Source organism: Vanellus vanellus (genome assembly GCF_965231255.1).
Source record: "Vanellus vanellus genome assembly, chromosome: 26".
Taxonomy (NCBI): Eukaryota; Metazoa; Chordata; class Aves; order Charadriiformes; family Charadriidae; genus Vanellus; species Vanellus vanellus.
In genome coordinates this window covers 2,575,405-2,596,106 of record NC_138931.1, presented here as the reverse complement: position 1 = coordinate 2,596,106, position 20,702 = coordinate 2,575,405, and the positions used below count along the sequence as shown (strand labels likewise).

Here is a 20,702-nt window from a genome sequence, read left to right as displayed (position 1 = left end):
GGCCGCCAGCGCAGCCCCGCCGCCTCCGGTCCCCCCGCTGCCGGCACAGCCCGGGGTGCTCCTCCGCACGCCGCCTTCCCCTCCCCCCCGTGAGCCAAGGCATCCAAACCTGCCAGTGGCTGCCCGAAATCTTAGTCATCACCTCTCTATCATCGGGATATTTTCGGCTCCGGCTGCCAAGGTGGCAAGCCAGCATTGGGGAGCCGATAGCCGGGGACCCGAGCGGGCGCTTGGCTTCCCGGTGCCCTTTGCTGTGCCACCGGCGGCTGGCAGGAGGCTGTCGCCAGCCGTGACTCAGCGCAAAGCGGGTTTCTTTTTGGAGAAAGCCAAGCTTCCATCCCGCAGAGCCGGGGAACCGACCACGTTCCCCGCGTGCACTTTTGCTTGCAATTATCTGATGCATCTTTTTTTTTTCGGGGTAATAACTCCCAGGGCAGGTTAGGACGGAGGAGCCCTGGCAGAGGCGCGTGTGTGGGCAGGACTGGAATAACGGGTGCCGTAGGAGAGGATTTACAAGCGCTGGCGGCATCGGTGGGAGGTGGGGGCCGGCTGGGAATAGCACAGCAGGTCAGGGGTGAGGTGGCTTGTGCGGGGCCAGGATGCGGCTGCAGCTCCCGCCGCTGCTGCCTTGCCATTAAACCGGTCCCGGCGGGATGCTCGGTGGTCCCAGCAAAGCCTCCCTCCTCCAGGGAAGCGTCCCAGTCCGGGGATGGAGAGCCAAGCCCGCCGGGTGGTGGGGCTTGTTCGCCAGGCAGGTTGAGAGCAAAACTGCCGCGATGGGGAAAAATCTTTGCTGCGGGAACGCCGGTGCACATCGCCACGGTCCTCCGCTGCCAGCCGGCGTGGTTCACTCCTGCCGAATACCGGCGTGCCGAGTGGCACTGAGGCTTTTAACGGGGCTATTGTGGCTTTCCCAGTGGGCCACAGCCTGGGTCACTGGTCCAGCTCAGCGGATCACTGATGGCCCCCGTGTGTGGGCGACAGCGTGGTGACAGCACCGCCTGCGTGCCACGGCGCCGTGCTTCGAGCCTCTAAATCCCAAACAGCCCAAGAAAGCCCCCGGTGTGCTTCTTACCCCCTGACCCAGCGGTACCCCCCAGAGAGATTTGCTCCCTAATGACTTTTGCAAGGAAAACACCCAAAATGTTGGAAAAGAAATCCCTGGGGAGAAGCGCGTGCAGCCGGTGGGGTGGGGGGGGGGGGCAGGAGGGGTCTGTCCCCCCACGTCCTACTGCCGGGGGTCTCGGTAGCACCTCACCCCCCCTCTTCTTGTGCTTTCAGGGTGCAGATCTGAGGACCGGGGACGTCAAAGGGCACGTGCTGACGGGTGAGCGCAGACCCCCACGGGGGACGGGGTGTCCTCCAGCCCGGGCCGGGAGCTGGGACGAGGCGGTGGCAGAGGAGGGGACGAGCACGACAGGACGCGAAGGGGGGGGGGGGACACGAGGGGTTCCCGCGGGGCGCAGCCGGGCGCCCTCTGAACGAGGCACCGCTTTTTCCTCTTGTTTTTCTAGAGGCAAAAGCGGTTAAAAAACTCCCCAGCGGTTGGAAGAGCTCCAAACCAGTGCAAAAAGGCAGCGGGGGGGGGGGGGGGGGGGGGGGGGAAGGGGGGGGATGAAATATAATCAAAAAAGAAAAACACCAGATAAAAGCGGGTGAATCCCAACAACTTCTGTGATGTTGCACGAACAAAGACTTGCAGTTCAAAACGGGCCAACTGCAGCTCGTGGGGTTTAACACCCCCGAGGGAGGGGGGCAGAGGGGCCGGGGGCTCACCCGGCCGCGGGGGACCGAGTCCTGGAGGAGCTGCAGCCACTTGTCCCTTGGCGGGGACAAGGCTGAGGACGAGGGGTGGCTGCCGGCATCGGCATCGGGGGGTTTCTCCCCAGGGATGTCCCCCTCCCGGGGACAACCATCCCTCTCCGACCTCGCCGGTGGGTGAAGATGTGCCCCTGCCCCGAGCCAGCTGCAGGCCCCACATCTGGGCAGCTGTGCTCTGCTCGCTCCCACTTTAGGGTGGGTTAAGGGCAATGCGTGCGGCACGATGCGCACGGGGTGGTGGTGGTGGGGGAGACGTGCCCGCCTGCGCGCTGAACATCTGCAGCGACGTGGGGGGAACGACCCTGGACTTCCAGCACCTGAGGACCCGCTGCTTCCACCGCAAGAGCATCCTCCCACGCCAAAGCCGGGCGCGGGAGGACTTCAAAAGCCCGTCAGCTGGAGCTCAGCCGGCGGTGTGCCAGGCACCCCGGACCCCCGTGGGGCAGCCGGGGAGGCGAGGGGTGCTGGGGGTCTCAGGTTTGTCACCCCCAGCAGGTCCCCGCATGGCCCTACGCAGGGGAGGCTGCACCCAGCGAGGGGGGGGAGGAGGGGTGGGAGGGGGCACCGCTGGCATGGTGCAGGGGTGGGAAGGGTGACGGAGGAGAGTTTGAGGTGCTCGGCACGGAGGCGAGGAGCACCCCGGGGCTCTGAAGTTGAAAGAGGAGGAGGAGGAGGAGGAGAGGGCGGTGGCTGGCGCAGCGGGAGGTTGGGGGCAGGTTATTTCAGGAGAGGGAAAACAGGAGCTGGCCCCCGGGCAGAAGGGGGGGGATGCAGGTGGCGATAAGGGAGGGGATAGATTTAGGGGGGGGGGAGGGAGGGATGCTCTCGCCCGTGCTGAGCTGCCGAGCGCTTTCTCCATCCAGCCCCACGCGCGGCGAGGGGCCTCGGTGTGCTGGCGGGAGAGCGGATCCCAGCCTGGTGGGCGCGTGGTTACGGTGGGAAGCGGGTCCCCGCGCGGAGGGATGCTCAGCCGTTATCTTTTGCATCCCCAGATTACGTCCAGCCCAGGCCCCCGCCCCGCAGCGGGTACCACCGCTACCAGCTCCGCCTGTACCAGCAGCCGGCTGACGCCGCCATCGCCCTGAGCCCCGAGGAGCGGGTCTCGCTGGGTAAGGAGCAGCCGTGCCCTCACTCCCCAACCCCACGCCGTGCCCCGAGGGGCTTTTCTGGGGGTACGGATAACGCCGTGTGTTGGGGCATCCCAGAAGCGCCGGGCTGGGGATGCTCCTTCGGTGCAAAGGGGCTTCAGATCCTTACACGGGACGTGGCCGGCGCGACAAAATGGTCGGTAACAGCCTGGCTAGCGGGATCGGAAGCAGGGGCAGATCTTATCGGCTGTGAAATCGGGCCGAGTCCTTGCTGGCACATCCATCCCTCCCCCCCCCAAAAAAAAAGCCAGGGGAGTTGCATCACCACCACCTCGGAGCGGGCAGATAGGGATCGGCCGTGGAGATGGTTTAGCGAAGGATTGCTCAAACCGGGCTGACACAACGCCCGCCAACTCCCAGCTCCCCTCCGCCTCCCAAAACGCTGCATGCCGAGGATGGAGGATGTCTCTCCCGCCCCCCCCCCTCCCCCCCCTCCCCAAGACACGATGGCACCCACCCCGTTGCTTCATCCCCCATGGGTGCACCCTGCAGAGTGGGGGGTCACCCGCGGGACCCGCGGTGTGGGGCGAGGACCCGTCCTGCGAAACGCAAAGCCCCGGTTCCTTCCCCGCGTGGAGCCACGCAGCCCGGGCTGGAGCACGGGGCACGGCGGCTCACGTGGCTTCGGCAAAGGGAAATTTCAAAACTTTCCCAGCCGGGACCGCGGGAGCACAGCTGGATCGGCAGGTCAGGTCGGTGCGTCTCGTCTGCGCCGGCCTGACTCAGCCCTGCGCCGCGTTAACCAACGCTGCGCGTCGCCGGGGGAAGGCGAGCAGCAGCCGGGTGGCTCCGGACACCTCACTGTCCCCAGACCCCCGTGCCGGGAGAGACCCCCGGTGCGGGGCTGTGATGTTTGTCCCGTGGCCGGAGCGGGCTGCTGCTGCTGCTGCTGCTGCTGCGAGTTTCTCCGCGGGTTATTTCTGCCCTTCGGTTTGCTTTCAGGCTCATTAGCTCTGCTTCTTAATGACATGTATTGAAGCCACCCCCCTGCCAGCGGAGTGGGGCACTTTCCCGGCCCCTCGTCCCCAGCGTGGTCAGAGGAAGGGGTTCCACTGTTGTCACCTGCAGCCACGCACCCGCGTCCCCACCGCAGCATCCCGGGGCTGGCAAGGGAGGCGGCAACACCTTCTTCTGGATAAATCCTCTTATTAGCAGGATGCACAGCTCCAGCCCCCAAATTTCATCCCCAAAGGGGTTCAGCCACCAGACCCATGTGTCCTGCGGCTGATCCCCACCCCGGTCCCCCCGTCCCCCGAGGCGCAGGGTGACCGGGTGCTCCCCACCCCGTGCCCTCTCCATCCCGTCCTCAAGTTTCTCAGCCCTTCCCAACCTCCCTGGGAAAGACCCGTTAAAACAGCAGCGGATATTTTCCCCGCAGCATCTGATGCCTGAGCATCGCCGTTCGTCAGGCAGCTGCGGCCGCCTCGGCGGAGGCTGTTATTTCAGTAGTCGGTTGAAGGTAATTTTTAACCATCTCACCGCCACATCACAGCCTTGGCCTGTCCAGCGGGCGCTGCCGGATTGTGCCCATCCATCTCTTTAATTCCCAGAGCAGCCGGTGAGCGGGGCCCTAAAAGCAGCCAAAGGATGCGATTTTGCTGTCTCAAAGGTTTTGAATAAACCCGTCCCCAGGGACCGCAGTGGGACGAACACCGGTCGAACCGCCGGCACATCCAGCCCTGCGTGGCGGAGCGATGGGGTCTGACCCCCGGCTGCGAAGGCAGCGCACGGGGGAGAGGAGCAAACATGGAAAGGAGGAGGGCCTGACCCTGCGCCCGGCGTACCGCTGAGAAACTCAGCCAGCTCCTTCGCGCCTCTGGTTTGGTCCTCTCCCGTGGTAGAGGGGATGCGGGTTCGCCCGGCGATGCTGCAGACACAACTTGCAGCCTTGCCCGGGGTTTTCCACCTTGTTTGGCCTTAAACCAGCCCCTTCTTGTCGCTTATATTTTGTCCTACGTCTGGTGGCCGCGATATCTCCGTCTCCACCAAAGATGGTGGCAACCGTCATCACTAGGTGCTAACCCCGGAGAGGGAGAGATGTCCTGACCGGAGCCCCCATCCCAACCTCCGGGCGCATCCGGCGCTGCGTCCCTGCGCCGTGCATCGCCAGCACCGTGCCACCCATCCCTCCCTCCCTCTGGCAGCTTGTCCCCTGGTCGAGCCAGCTTGGGACGAACACGGCGCCCCACGAGAGCCTTTCTCTCACCGCTCAGCTCTCTCCTTCGCTCTCCGCCCAGGCACAGCCATGGGCTGCGCTTCGGTGGCCGAACCGGGAAAGGACCTGGGCCAAATGGGGCCAAACTGGGGAAGGCGGTGTGTGCCAGGCGGGATGGCAGGAGCTCGGCGGCGGAGCCGAGAGGCCGGAGCCTCCAGAAGAGGGCACTAAACCAGGTCCTGCCCGTCCCTGCTCCTCGGGAAAGAGCCAGTCCTGGTGCAAATCCCTGGGAAATTAAAAAGCGAGGGGCAACGGCGCGGATGGAAAATACATCTGTGCTTCTCCTCCCCCACGCCTGGCTTTGCAATGCTCAAAGGGAGCGAGGGCGGCTCGGCAGTGGCCGGTGGCTCCAGTGGCCACCCTGCCGTAGGGATGGCCCGGCTGGGATGGCACCGACGGGCAGCGGGACGGGTGCCATGCCCAAGGGCGCACAGGCTGGCAGTGGCAGAGCGTGAGAAGAGCCGCAGCACCCCGCTCGCGTCCCCCCGCCGCTGCTCCCCACAGCGAGCCCAGCGCTGGTGGCAATGGTGAAATCAGCTGCTTACGGCAGAGGTGTTTCCCCAGGGTGGCTCTTGAGCAAAAAGACCTGTTTCATCAGGAAAAAAAAACAACAGCCCGATCCTTCTCCGCGAGTGTTTCAGATCAATCCCAGCACCAGCCGTCTCTCTCGCTGGGTGACCTCGGGGAAAACAACTCTCTTGGAGCCTCCGTTTCTCCACTTTTTGGCTGTGCTGCGGCTTTGCAACTAAATTGTTGCTGGGCGCCAGCTCTGTCCCCACTGGGGACCGAAGATGGAGACCCTTGGGGTGTCCCCAAGGCTGTAGGGGCACCGTCAGGCGGCGCAAAGCCCTTCCTCCCCGCTCGCCCCGCTTCCTTCCCGAGCCAGGAGGGTTACAAGCCGTGTTTGTACTTTGGCGAGATGTGAGATAATAGTTTGTGGTCTGCAAAAATGTCAAAGCCACCCGTCGCATCCCGAGGCGCTGGCACCCGCCGCGAGCTCTCCACCCGGCGGTCGGGCTCTGCCGCCCGCTGCAGCGAGCCGCGGGAAACTCCCTCGGCCGGGGGAATCCAGGGAACACCGGCCACGGTGGGGTGCCACGGCGGCGCTGGGGACCTTTTCGCCCATCTGCAGCCTGCGGGAGGATGGAGAATGTTTGTTTTCCACCTCCTTCCTTTTCTTTGGGGGAGGGGAACTTTAATTAGCACAAGATCTTGAAGCTTAATTGCACCTGTCGGGCAGTGCTGTATCTCCTTCTGCTTCCACCCCACCATGGATGCCCACCAGCATGCCAGATGCCCACCAGCTCCTGTGAGCATGGGGAGATGCTCCCCAACCATCCTCAAACCTCCTCCTGCCCTGGAAAGGCATTTTACACCTGGGAATGGACTTTTGCCTCCCAGAAATGTTGCCTCTGGGAAGCGGGGAACCCTTTGGGAACCAGGGATCAGGGATGAGCATGGCTGGATGCCCTTCCCATGTCTGCATCCCTCTCCAGCTCCTGGATGCCCTCCCCGTGTCTCCATCCCTCTCCAGCACCAGCTTCGCATCGGGGCCACAGCATTGACTCATGAGCCGATCTCCTGCGCCTCCGATCCACCCAGCTGGAAAATCGGGTCGGACCGGGCCCCGGCGGGGAGGGAAAGGCTGCGGCTGGGATGGGAGGCGGCGAAGGGCTGCGGGGAGCACGCGGTCCCGGCCGAAGTCCCCGGGTGTCAGTTAATGGTGACCAAAGCAGCCGGCGGCCTCCCGCCTACCTCTGCTGGGACATCATTAATCTTGGCAGAAAAGCATCAGGGCTCCTATCAGGGAGAGCGGCTCCGCTGATGAGGCTGATAAATTACAGCGACGTGCCCCCGGCACTGCGGGGCAAGGGGGGAGGCGGGAACTGGTCGGTTTTTTGGGGGGAGGGGAGCAGGGTGCGATGGCAGGGCTGTGAAACAGCCCCGTGCACCCATCGCCTATGGGGCTGGAGGCTCCCGGAGCTCCCCGAGCCCAGCGGCTGCCTCGTGCCTCAGTTTCCCCACCCGGCACTCAGGGATCAGGCGGCCGCCGCACGTGTGGGTGTCAGCCGGGCGCTCCTCTTCCTCTGGCAGGCGCTGGGATAAGGGTCAAGCGCGATGATATAATCCTCCGGGAAACGAGCTTGAAAGTGGACCAAGCCACGGATGAAACGTGGTATTGTTTCAGCGGGGAGAGGGGACGGCAGCGCCGCGACCTCCAGCTCCCCTCCGGGCTCCGTGGTCCCGGTGACTCATGGTGCAGCAGCGTGATTTGGGATGGTTGGCAGAGGGATGTCACCCGGCGTGGGGGGCGCAGGTGGTTGTGGGGACCCGGTTTGGGGCTGCGCTCGAGGGGTTGGATTTGGTGTGGGGGATGTGGACCCCCAGAGCCGGTATCCTCCCGGTGCATCACCCCTTTTGCCGCACTGGTGGCGGCGGCCGGGGCTTTCCCTGCGGCCGGTGCCGGCTCCCCCCGAGGGACGGGCACAACCGGTGCGACGGCAGGTAGGAAAGTAGGTCAGGAAAAACCCTCGCCCCACGCGCGGAGGAGAGAGCCGGGGCTGGTGCCTGCAGTGCCTCTGCCTACACCCCCCCCCCCCCCCGGCTCCTTTCATCCGCGCCTCTCTGGGGGCTTCGCCAACATCAATGGCAGCTCCCGGCACCCCCGGGAGTCGGGGGGCCGCCGCGTCTCGCTCTCACCCCCGTCCCACGGGGCACCGGCCGCTCTCCCCCCCCGGGGGGCTTTCGGAGCGCTTTGAAACCCTGCGGATGAAAGGCACCCGCCGAAGGGCTGCGGGCGCAGCGGGAGCATCCTCCCCCCACCCCCCACCCCCCCCCGAGACCCCTTCCCCTGGCACCACGCTCGCCGGGACCCCCGGAGCTCGAAGCGGGGATGGATTGAGAGCCCGAAGCGAGCGGCTGCCCCTCCTTGCCAGGGGTGTTATTTGGGGACGGAGGTGTTTGCGGCACGTGCCGGGGCTGGCAGCCCTTGCCTGGCTTGGCGGCGGTGCTGGCAAACCCGAAGCCCCCCTCGGGCTCACGCTGCGGTGATGAGCCAGCGCCGCTGCAAACGCGGCTGCGTGCCCCGGCTGGCGGTGACCCCGGTGCGGCACGGCGGGACTGCCTTTGTCCTCGCCTTCGTCTGAGCCCTCAGGGGTGGCGGTGACAATGGGGGGACACCTGGGACCCCCCAGCCACACTCAGCCTGATGCGTTTCAACGTCTCCCGGCAGCCGGGGCGCGGGGGTCTGCCTTGAGCATCCTGGGACCTCCATCCCGGGCACCGGAGCATCTCCCCGGCCACGTCCTCCTGCAGCTCCGGGAGGTCGCAGGGTGCAGTGCCGGCATCTGCAGAGCCCCACGGAGGCTTTTCGGCCACGGGCTGAGTCACGGCAGGGCCTGACTCAGTGCCTGAGGTTGGGGGCAAGCAGGGGGGAGCCGGGCTCCATCGGCACCCCGAGCCATCGCCACCCCGCACGGGTGATGCAGCAGCTCGGGTTTTGCTCAGCACTTTTGCAAGAGCAAAGGGGATGGTTTGCTCCAGTTGGGGCTGAGATGTGAAGGCAGATAAGGGCTGCCAGTCTGCAGCGTGACATTAAAGAGCAGCGCCAGGAAGGGGGAGAGGAGGGGAGGATGAATTTCAGATAAACAACGGGCCCCTTTCCCCGCTGTGACACCACAGCCGCGTTCCGTCCGGTGTCCTGCCGAGCAGGGATGGAGGTGGCAGTGTGAGATGCTCGGGTCCCGGCATCGTCTTCCCTGGGAAAGCCCCTCTAGGCAGGGAGGAAGATGCTCCACCAGCCACCAGCCGGACCCACGCTCGACACTGAACCCTGGCAGGGGGATTTCTGGCCCGCGGGGCCGGGCACAAGGGAATCCCTCCTGCCCGCCGCCCCGGAGAGGGTTTCCCCGCCACCTCCAGCCGAGGAAAAACTGAGGCCGGCTCCAGCCACGGGCTGTCCCTGGACCGCTGGCATCCTCTGGTCCAGGCAGGTGCCAGAGGAGTGGGGGGTCAGGAGTGAAGACCCCCCTATCCTCAGCCCCAACAATTTGTGGAGCAGCAGCTCAGTGCACGCGAGCGAGGGGGCCGGGGGGATCTCCTGCCGTCTCCCCCACGCGCTGCTGGGGGATTTCCAGGCACCCTGGGGTGGGCTCGTAGGAAGGCGTGGGAAGCTCTAAAGGTCGGGGGGGAGCAGTAGAAAGAGGGGGGGGGGGCACGAGAGGAGCCAACGCCATTTACCCCCCACCCTGGGGATGCTCGGGGCTGGGCTCCCCATGGCTCCCTGCCCTCCGGCCCCGCGGGGAAGAGCCCGGTGCCTCCCCGCCTGCCGCTGTTTGCAGGATGTGGTCTGCAGCGCCTGGGGCAGAGCAGCAGCGGGTGCATGGCATGCAGCGTGCAGCCCCAGCCTGGATCCGGCCCCGGAGCATCCTCCCTCTCCGGATGCCTCCCAACCCCACTCACCCCCTCTCCCCCTCTCCGCAGGTGCCTGGGGGATGGAGAGCTTCGTGGAGCAGTTTCGGCTGGGCTCCCCGGTGGCCTCAACCCAGTTCCTCACCAAATACTACGAGGATTAGCGGCGGCCATCGTGTCCGTCCCCTGCGCAGCTGCAGTCCCGCACCGCAAAGCCACCTCCGCCCAGACCGAGAGGAGACCCCAGCACCCACCGAGGATGCACCCACCTTCTACCAGCCCAGCTCCACTTCCAAAACCTGGGGGGAGGGGGTTCTCTTTCCCTCCGAGTGTAACATCCCGAGCCATGTCCCGGCTCGCCCTGGGTCTCCCGGGAAGGATGGCATCACCCTCTTCTTCTCCCCTCACCCCATTTCTAGCCTGACCCCCCGCATGTCTCGCCTGCACCTCGGGGGTCTTGAGCTTTAATACTTGCAGCTTTCGGAATAAAACACAGATGGAGCGCATGGGGTGGCAGGGGCTCCTTGCCGGCAGCCAGTGCGGGGCGATGCCAGGCCAGCGCCGGGCGAATCTGGTCGCTTTGGGGTCGGCGCCAGTGGCATGGGATGGAGCAGACCCCCCGCAGCTGGGCGAGGGGGTTGCCGGCAAGACCCTCACGTGGGTGAATTCGGCCGTGGCCCAATGTCACCCGGGGGGGGGGGGGCTCCGGGACGGGAGCGGGACCGTGGTGGCTGGCCAGGGGGTCCCTCGGCAGCACCGCGCGGCGTGGGAACCGGGCACTGCCCTGCCTTTGCCCTCGCTGGCGGCCTCAGCCCGCTTCTCTTGGAAAGCAAAACCGAAATTAAAGCCATAAATCAGAAGAGCTCTGCCTACTGGCCACTTGAGCTGGGCCTCCCCTTTAATTAGCTCTTTAATTAGGCTTTCATCTACGATTTGGTTTTCTCTGAGGCTTGGATTCACCTGCCTGCAAGTCCTCCTTGCAGCCTGTCCTTGGTGGCTCCGCTGTGACAATGCTGATTTTGTCCTGCCGGTGGCCAGGGCGGCATCCAGGAGCCCTTTGAAGAAACCACGGGGAGCATGACCCCGGGAGGGCATTTTGCAGTCTGGGGAAACTGAGGCAGGAGGGAAGGAGCTGCTGGCGGCTGTGCAGGGAGCTGCAGCATCCTTCAGAGGGGACGGCGATGCTCCTGTCGCCGCATCTCTCCCCTGCATCCACCCCTGGGTCTGTCCCAGAGCAACCTGTTCCCGATGCAAGAGGGAAAACAGGTCTGTGCCATCTCCTTCGCGATCCCTGCGCCCAGCTGGCCGCCTTCCCCGGCAGCGAGAGCGGCTTTCGTTCCATACCGGGGAGTGGGGGGGGGGATTAAACGTGGCCGGGACTTTCCCTCCAGCAGGAAACGGCTGTTTACCTTGCAGGGGCTGAATCACCGCACGAAGGCGCATCGCACGGGTCCTGCAAAGCTCTGCCGGCCTCGCGTCCCCACCGGGAAGGGTCGGGGTGATGGGCTGTAAGGTGCCAAGGAGGATGCGGGAACAGGGGGGTCCCGGCTCGCCCCGGGCACACGCCGCTGGGTGAAGCTGCGGGACGCGGCGGGAAGGAGAGCAACAAAAAAAGGAAGCCGGGTAACATACCACAACCCAGGGAAAAAAATACAAAACACGCTGCCCGGCTTGCCATCGGCGCTAAAATTAGCAGCAGAGGAAATGACAGTTAGAGATGTCATGGAAGTTTGCTAAAGTTGGATTTCTCCTTCTCTTTTTCTATACTTACCCTCCATTGAGGGTGTAATTGGCCCGTTAGGTTAATGCGGAGGGACTGGTGTAAATGAAAGGTCATGCTTTGTTGACATCCTGCAGTCAAGCTATAGTCATCCTTTCCTCCCTGCCTTTAATTCCTTGTGGCTGGGGTGTTTATTTTTGGTGGAACGGGAGTGAAAAGGCAATCGGATGTTTATCCTTCTAGGAAATTATCACCATCATTCTTGGCTTTAATCTAAGCTGGAGATGGGAGGAGTGAGACGCACACCGGTCCAGGCCAGGCGGGCTCTCGCGGGGCAAACTGCTCTTTCTCCTCTGTGTGTCACTGATGGGGACAGGGATGGGGATGGGATGGGGATGGAGGTGGAGGTGGAGGTGGATGTGGAGATGGAGATGGGGATGGGAATCAGGTTTGGGATGGGATGGAGATGGAGATGGAGGTGGATGTGGAGATGGGGATGGAGATGGGGATGGGGATGGGGATGGGGATGGGGATGGGGATGGGGATGGGGATGGGGATGGGGATGAGGATGGGGGTGGGAATGGGGCGGGGATGGACATGGAGATGGAGGTGGAGATGGGGATGGAGAGGGAGATGGGAATGGGGATGGAATGGAGATAGGGATGGAGATGAGGATGGGGATGGGGTAGGGATGGAGATGAGATGGAGATGGAGATGGAGATGGAGATGGAGATGGAGATGGAGATGGAGATGGAGATGGAGATGGAGATGGAGATGGAGATGGAGATGGGAATGGGGATGGAGATAAGGATGGGGATGGGGTAGGGATGGAGAAGGAGATGGAGGTGGAGATGGACATGGACATGGAAATGGGAACGGGAACGGGGATGGAATGGGGATGGGGATGGAGATGAAGATGGGGATGGAGATGAGATGGGAACAGGGATAGGGATGGTCCAAGGCAGGACTCTGCCTGGGTGGCTGCAGGGGGCACTGTGGTGGGACGATGCCCTGCCGGGCGCAGGCCAGGGCACTGCTGGCCTCGCTGCGGGCACACGCAGGGCTGCAAACCCACGGCGCGGCAGCAGCGGCAGCAGCCAGGCCGGAGCCACAGACTCTCACTTGGATGCGCACAAGGCCTTCACGGCATGGAAAATATTAATTGTGGTTTTTTGGTTCGCTTTTTGATAATTGAGAAAGAAAGAAGGGGGGGGGGGAAAGGAGGAAGCCACGTACAGTCACTTTACGCTGGTCCCACCCCCTTTATCTCTCCTTCCATTCGCTCACCATCAGCGAGAGAGAGAAAAGAGAAGCTGAGTCTCTCGCTGCCTAAATGTAGAAAGTTTTGCTTCTAAATCAGTTTGTGATGGAAAGGAAACACGTCACGTCCCTGGGGAAGTGGCTGGTTTTCAGCAGCCACAACCCCAGCGCCGAGTGCTGCAATGGAACAGCCCAGCACTGAAATAGCTCCGCGCTCTGTTATTGTCACCGATATAATTTTTTTTTTCACTGTCTACGTGTGTCATTTTTAGCATCCAGAGGAAGTTTTATTTGTATTTGTTAGCTCGACTTTCCACTGTCGTGGCTTTTTTTTTTTTTTTTCCTTTTTTTTTTTTTTTTTTTTCTCATTTGAAGGTCCGGGAAGGGGGCAGGAGAAAATAGAGCGGGGTGAGCTCAGGTGTGATGGGCTCGACGGGGCGTAACGTGGTACCCGTGGCACTGCTGGCCTCTCCGCCTGCACCTGCCGGGCATCCCGGTGTGCATGCATCACTTTGCAGAGCCCAAGAGAGTTGAAATCCCCACGGGAGCACACGGTCCCGGGCGATATGGAAGGGGAGGGGGGTAACAGCAGCGAGCCGAGCCCCGGACACGGCTGCGGGATGGAGCCGGCTCCCCTTTGCTCTCCCCAGGATGGGTTTGGAGGCTTCCAGCTGCTTCCCAGAGCAAACCCACCGGCTGGATGGGACGGCTGAGGAAGAGGAAGACTTCGGGGTTTAAAGAAATAATCGTGAGCTTGTGAAAATCCAATGCTCCTGGTGAGCACCAGCAGCTCCCAGCAGCACATGGTGGGGGTGTTTCTTTTCAAAACTGGGCTGGAGGCCAGAGGAAGCCCGCGCTAAATGCGCTCCCGAAGTCAACAGGGTAATAATTACCTATTTTTAATGATTATCGAAATAATTACTCTAACGAGAAAAAAGTCTCAGCCCCCGGCTCAAGGGGAGGCAGCCCTGGGTCCCATCCCCTGATGGAGAGCGGGAGGCATCTCCCCTCCAGCGGGACCGCCCCGGGAAATGCGGATTTAGGGGCAGGGGTTATTAAGGAACAGGGACTGGGGGCCACCCCCTGCACCCCCCCCGGCCTCGGTGACGATGGGGACGATGCAGGGACGGCCCGGCTCGGCAGGAGCGAAGCGGTGCCCGGCAGCAGCTCCCCCTCGCACAGGTACTTGCACAAGAAGGAATTAGCAGGATCAGCTGATGATGATCTAAGCGCATAACTATATCAACCTGTGAATTAATTAATGATATCTCGCACTTCATAATGGCTCTATCTGCAGATCTTATGCACTCCTCAAGCATTCAGTGAATTAAGCCTTGCTGCACCCCCCCGGGAAATAGGTCAGGACTGTTAATCCCCATGTGCCGGTGGGGACGCGGCGGCACGACGTGGGGATAAACAACGCTGCCCGGTTTTGGGTGCCAAAAACACAAATGCGGGAGATTTTCCAGGCAAGCCGAGCACCAGCATCCCCACAGCACCGCGAAAGGACCGGGCTCTCAAGATCGGCGGCGCGGTGGGTGATGGGCACTGCCGGTGGGATGCTCCCGTGGCCGGCGCTGAGCTCCCAGCCCTCAGCCGGGCGCTGTGGACACGCGAAGACCCAACGTGGGGGTGTCCCGTGTGCCACGGTGCGGGCGCGGGGCTGGCGGTGGCGGCGGCGGTGGCTGCGGCATGGTGCGGACCGCCGGGTGCGGGATGCGGTGGGCGCCTCCAAGCCACCGGTGAGCGGTGACCCGGTGGCCGGGCGGGCCCTGGGAGAGGCAGCCTGAGCTTCGGCAGGAATTTAGGGCTCCTGAAGTAATAGGGGAAGGCGGGGAAGGCCGCGGTCCCCACCTCTGCGTGCCGTGCCAGCACCCGGAGGGGGCCAGCAGGCGGCAAGGATGCTCCCGGCGTGATGGTTTCATTAATTAGCAATAATAATGAATTCTTTTGGGGCCTCCAAAATGCTATGTAGCGTCGGAGGAGATTTGTGGAACCCGGTCCCCCTCGCTGCCCCATCAGGGCTTGCTCAGCTTGGGGGGGCCCAGCCCCCCCATCCCGTTCGGCCGGGCTCTCGCGGCGCCCTGGGAGGCAAACGCCGGTTGTTATTGAGGGCAAATGGCTGCGCCAGCCCGGCTCTGCCCAGAGACGCTGCCAGATGCCTCCGCATCGAGCAGAGCGTGACCAGCGGGGCGAGGGAGGTCATCCCCCACCTCTGCTCTGCCCCGGGGAGGCCACATCTGGAGCACTGTGTCCAGTTCGGGGCTCCCCGGGTCAAGAAGGACAGGGAACTGCTGGAGAGGGCCCAGCAAAGGGCTGCGGAGATGAGGAGGGGACTGGAGCATCTCTCTGATGGGGACAGGCTGAGGGCCGTGGGGCTTTTAGTCTGGAGAAGGGAAGGCTGAGGGGGATCTCATCAATGCTCATCAATCCCCAAAGGGGGGGGTGCCGGGGGGGGAACGGTCTGTTTCCAGTGGTGCCCAGTGACAGGACAAGAGGGAACGGGCACCAACGTGACCATGGGCAGTTCCATCTCAGCCTGAGGAGGGACTTCTCTCCCGTGCGGGCGGCAGAGCACTGGCACAGCTGCCCAGAGAGGGGGGGAGTCTCCCCCTCTGGAGCCATCCCAAACCCGCCTGGAGGTGTCCTGTGCCACTGCTGGAGGTGCCCCTGCTCTGACGGGGGGTGGCACTGGGGGGGCTCCAGAGGGCCCTTCCAGCCCCCACCACTCTGTGGGATTCTGTGACACCGCATTCAAGGGATGCTCGACAGAGAGAAACCGTGCTGGGGTTTTGTTTTCCTCTTTCAGCTCGCTCTCCGAGCGGGTTGGGGCTGGGTTTGTCCGTGCGGAGCCGCGGCAGTGGGAAGCTCACAGCCTCACCCGCTCCGCCGGGAGCACGAGCACCTTCAGATGTGGTTTGCCCCAAACTCTCTTGGGTAGGGGAAAAAAAAAAAAAAAAAAAAAAAAGAAAAAAGAAGAAAAAAAAAAAAAAAAAGGGTTGTTGATACAGTGGTCCTGCCCCACCAGCTTTGCTCCTGCCCAGAAGCGGCCGTCGTCCTCGGTTCGTGCCTGGGTGCCCTGTTTACTCCCGGCTGCCTGCGGGGTGAGGCAGATGCCTCTCGGGGTTCGCATCCAGAGGTGTGGTGGAAGGCGCTGGATGGTTGGGCGGCTCTGGCTCTGCCAGCCTCTCCTGCCGGCACCACGGGCAGAGGACGGTCTCAGCCCGCAGCCCCCGGCCGGCTTGTCCTCACTTGTCGGTAGCGACTCGCTTCCCATTCCCTCCTCGCAGCCCTGCAGGTCCTCAGCTAACCTCGTATTTCCTCATTGCTAGGAAATGGCTAATTCCCCCCGGGCTGGTTTCAATGGTTGTGCAGATCCCTCGCCTTTGGCCTCTCACCAGTTTCTCCTTCGGTGGTTAAAGCAAAGCCCTGCAGCCCTCGGGAGCAGCGCTTTCCCAGGCTGCGCAGCCCTCGGTTTTGGCTAGCCAGGAGGACATCCATCCCCTCGGCATCCTCGGATCCCCACGGCATCCTGAGACAGATACCCCGACCATGCCAGGCGCGGGATTCACCCCCTGCTCCGGCTCTCCGGCCTCTGTGTCCCGTTCACACGGGACTGAGCCCCTTCTCCGGCGCTGCCGTCGGATACGGTGGATTTGGAGAGCCTCTGCGGCGCTTTGGCGCTGGCTGTGCCGCGAGCTCCTCTCCCATTAGGGAACCGCTCACGTCTCCCGACTGGTGTGTCATGGCACAGTTCTCGGAGCCGAAACGCAAGTGTCCGTTTCCTCTTTTATTTCTTGGTTTCAGGTTAAAAAAAGCCTCTGTGGTATCTCTGCAAACCCTTCGCTGGGGCCGCAGCACTGCCCGGTCACCCCGGGGCTCCCGGCCAGGGCCACCACGTCGAGGTTCGTTCTTGTCCCGTAACGTCAGCTCCGGCTTTGCAGCCCCATCTCTGCCACCCCTCTGCCTGATCTTTGCCGGTGATCCTCTGGCTGGAAACCCCCTCGTTCCCAGCGGTGCTGCTCCCCTGGGACCGCTTTTCACTCCGGACCTACTATTTAGTTTTCCGGCTAATCACACTGTCTCCTTATCTCCGGGTCACACTGCGCCAACCACCACCGCTATTGTTCCCCTGCTGCGGGCTGGATAACAACAGGAAAGACCTCCGGGATTGCAAACCAAAACCTGGCTCGGACTTAGATGATCCAGAGGTTCCCGGCTCCCCGGTGCGTACGGCAGCGTGCCCCCTGGCCACCGCCGGCCGGAGTCACCCACCAACCTGCAAGCAGCCGAAGATGGTGGGATGCTCTTCGGGGTGGCGCAGCGCGGGTCGGCGCATCCTTGCTGCCGCAGCGCCAGGGTGACGCGGGGAAGGGGACGGCGGTGGTGTGGGGACCTGGTGGTGGTGGGGGTGGTGGAGTGGAGGGGGTGCAGGCAAAGTTTCCCCCCCCCCCTCTCCAATAACACCCTCCACACCTGATGCTGCTGCGGGTGCTTCCCTGCCCTCCAGCCCGTTCCCAGTGCTGCCACCTTCAGGGACAGACCCCGGCCACCCAGCACCCACTTTCCTGTGCAGGGATGCCCCAGGGTGGGCTCACCGATCCCCTCCACCCCAGAGGGCTTCCATCTTTCCCCTCCCCCACCCCCACCCCCTTTTCATACCGCTGCTGCGCAGGGTGAGGCGAGGCTGACATCTCCCTCTTGCCACAGGGGAAACTGAGGCAGGAAAGAGCCTCCCGCGGCCACCCACGGTGCTCCCGCGGGACCCCGCTGCCTGGCTCCCCCGCACCGGCCGCCCTGGGGTGCGGCACACGGGGATTTGCCCTTTGGGACCGTCCCGGCAAAGGAGGAGCGACGCCCCAGGGCAGCAAATTCTGCCTGCGGGGTCCCCTTCACCCCCCAAAAGAGGAGGGAGGGAGGAGGGAGGCGGCCGTCTCCTTTGCCATGCATATTTCGGCGCGAGTGTTTCTGAATATTTCCGGAGGAGGAGGGTGTGTAGTTTTCACAGGCAAATCAGGAAAACCTAGGTGAGGCGGGAGACGGCGTTGTGGAAGGACGCCGGCCGTGCTGGGAGGGTGTTGGTCCGGGATGAGGAAGGCTGCCCAGCAGTTTCTCCTGGCTCAAGTTCTCCCAGCCAAAGTTTGGCCCGAAATGAGGATTTCCCACACCCAACAGCAGCGGAGAAAGTTTCTCCTCCTCCAGAAATTACGCGTTACCCTGAATCCCATCCCTGCCGGTGCTGAGCATCTCTCACCTCCGGGCCCTGCCGTTGCCCGGAGAATAAATTTCTGGCGAGGCAGCATCTGCCACATCTGGGCCGCCGGTGTTTGCCAGAGGGAGCTGACACCCCCGAAGCACCGCATCCCGCCCGTGCAACCTCACCGCTTGCAAACAAAACACTCGCAGCCCTGAGAAACTTCGGCGGCTTCATCAGATACCTCCGCGACGCCCACCACCTCGCGGTCGGGGTGGCTGAAAGACTTGGGGTTTATTTGTTCTCCTTCTCCGAGCCGCTCGAGAAGAGCCGGTGTCGTCGACCATCCAAGCAGCCGCCTACGCGTATGGCCCCGGCACAGTCAGGCCCGGGGGTAGGAGGTGGGTGACCTTTCAAGTCCCCACCAGCCACACTCTGTTTACGACTCTGTGACCTTACCAGCTCCAGATCTACATCTACAGCAAACCCAAGGGGCCGGGGAGGAAAGCCTCCGTCTTCTGGCAATGGAAGCGCCTCAGGCTTCGTGTCTGAACGTCCTCTGTAGTCCTGGACCCGAGGCACCACCATGGTGGGTCCCCAGAACCTGAGCCCCCCGGCCAAGCACCGTGCAGAGTCTCCCAGAGCTCCCGAGACACCGAACCCCGTGGTGGGTCCCCAGAACCTGAACCCCCCGGCCAAGAACCGTGCAGAGTCTCCCAGAGCTCCCGAGACACCGAACCCCATGGTGGGTCCCCAGAACCTGAGCCCCCCGGCCAAGCACCGTGCAGAGTCTCCCAGAGCTCCCGAGACACCGAACCCCACGGTGGGAGGGTGATGAGTGTCTCTCCGTGTCCCTCAGCCTGGCCAAGCTCAGCGCAAGGCTCAAGACCACCAGCAAGGTTTAGGCGTGATTTCGACGGGAACGGGCATCCCACTTGCCTCTCCACGAGGCATGAAAACCAGGCTGGTGTTCTCCTCCCTATAAGTACATTTATGCTGACATTAATTAGGTGAAAAAAACCCCAAATAGTTCCCCTTTTAAAAGCCCCGGTGGTCCCTGGAGAGCCGGCGTGCAGCGTGGCTTCTCGGCCCGGCCGCGGCACAGCCCGGTGCACCTGCGGGGCTCACGGCACATGAATCACCCGGTGGGTGACGGGACCCGGTCACAAGACCGAGAGGAGCGGGGAGAAATCACCCATCACCTGACAGCACCCAGAGGGACACGGCCCCGGTTCCCCGCAGCGTGCCGGAGGGGTTTCGGCACGCCGTGCACGGGGATGGGTGCACGTCTCCGGCTCCCAGCATCGCACAGCACTAAAGGGGACGGGGGGGCAGCGGGAGATGGAGGGTCTCGGCGCTTTCTTGCTGTGGGTATTACCGGGGCTAAACCTGGCTGGGACACCGTTAATTAATGTCAGGGTTTGTCCCGACCTCTGCGCAGCCCAGGCGCGGGGGGACGGGGATGGGTCCCAGCCCACCCTGCCTGGGGCGTCACGGCATTATTCCTCCCGTTATCTCCGGGGCTAACGAGGCAGCCGGTTCAGGGGCCGAGCTGGAGGCTCAGCCAGCTCTGCCTCTCTCGCTTCATTAACGTGAAGAGCTTTCGAAAGGCAGGGGCTGTGGTGTGGGACACTCCCCAGCGGTTTTGAGGAAGGGGCTGCAGCATTTCATGCACGTGGATCTGTGCTACGAAATCACTGGTGCCAGCAGTGGTTATTTACATTACCGGAACACCCCGATCAGGATGGGGTTCACAGAGCCTAAGTGTTGGGATGACCAAAATAAACGAAAGCTCTCGGCTGCAGGCTCCATCCAGCCCAAGCCGTAGTTTAAAACCATTCAGAGCATCCCAGGTGAGATCCTTTTTTTTTTTTTTTTTTAACTCCCTTTGGGTAAACTACTCCACTCGGGACGCTCCGACCCATTAAGCTGAGCTGTAACTAAGCCAGTCCAACCCCCACGCGCAGCCGTTTTCACGCCAACCTAAGGCTGCCCTCGGTTTATTTTGGCTTAAGGCCGTTCCCCATCAATTGGCATCAAACCACTATTAGTAACTGAGCCGGTGGCCGTGCGGGATGAGGCCGTTCTCACAGGCTGGGTTTAGCGGCACGCCTCCCGCCGAGCCCGGCTCCTCGGCTAAACCGGGCCCTTATGACTCAGGAGCTTTGAACCAGGCTTAAACCCCGCCGCGAGGGCTTGGGGCGTTATCGCTGCGCCCGCAGCCCCGGCTGCCCGGATTCGGCGGGGGACGACCGCGTTGCCGGCGGGGAGCAGATGCCACACGGGTGAGGAGAGGGTACGGGTGCACCGTCATACTCCCGCGGCACCGTCAGCCCTCTGCCCACGGTGCGGGGGGCCGATAGCCACACGGGTGGGTACGAGCCAAACGCGGGGCTGGGACGCCTGGCACCCACTGGGATGCCGGGATGCTCCGTCGCGGGGCGAGGAGCCGGGCCAGTGCCTGCTTGCTCCGGTGCAGCAATTTCCACACGCAAGCCTCGCCGGTGCCTGCCAATAAGGCCCAGCAATAAAGTCAGGAGGCCACTGGGAAGTCTGGAGGAACTGGAGAGGAGCGGTGGTGGTGTTGCTGGACACGCTAGGCTGCCGAGGAGGGGTGGCTCGATTTTGGGGGTGAGGTGGAGTGGTGGTGGTGGGGGGGGTGCCCCTGCTCTGTTCTGCGTGGGGCCGTGGGAGCCGCGCACGCAGCGTGGGACCCGCAGCATCCCCCAGCACGGCGGATGCAGCCGCGCTCCGACCGTGGGAATGGGGAAAAAGAAGGGGGGGATGATCTCGGCGGGACCCCCACGCCGTGTCGGAGCGGTGCTGCCCGGGGGATGGGGGGGATGTGCGGGCGGTGGGTCGCCCGTCCCCCCACCCCGTCCTCCCGTGTCCGCCCCGCACCTCCCCAGCGCCGGGGGCGCCGGAACCGGCCGC

General features: G+C 63.3%; 1 protein-coding gene across 4 annotated transcripts in view; it reads left to right on the top strand.

The window, feature by feature from the left end:
- The window catches only part of PEBP4 (phosphatidylethanolamine binding protein 4), an 85,565-nt gene extending 75,471 nt beyond the window's left edge, over positions 1-10,094 (top strand). For 3 of the 4 annotated variants that reach the window (XM_082495768.1, XM_082495767.1, XM_082495766.1), the window contains 3 exons: positions 1,282-1,327; positions 2,814-2,908; positions 9,847-10,094. In XM_082495768.1, the coding sequence (XP_082351894.1) occupies positions 1,282-1,327; positions 2,814-2,908; positions 9,847-10,062 (357 nt within the window). In that variant the 3' untranslated portion in view covers positions 10,063-10,094. Of the gene's footprint in view, positions 1-1,281; positions 1,328-2,813; positions 2,931-9,666 lie in introns of all 4 variants that reach the window. The other variant, XM_082495769.1, reaches the window with a different exon arrangement.
- Positions 10,095-20,702: the final 10,608 nt, after the last annotated feature.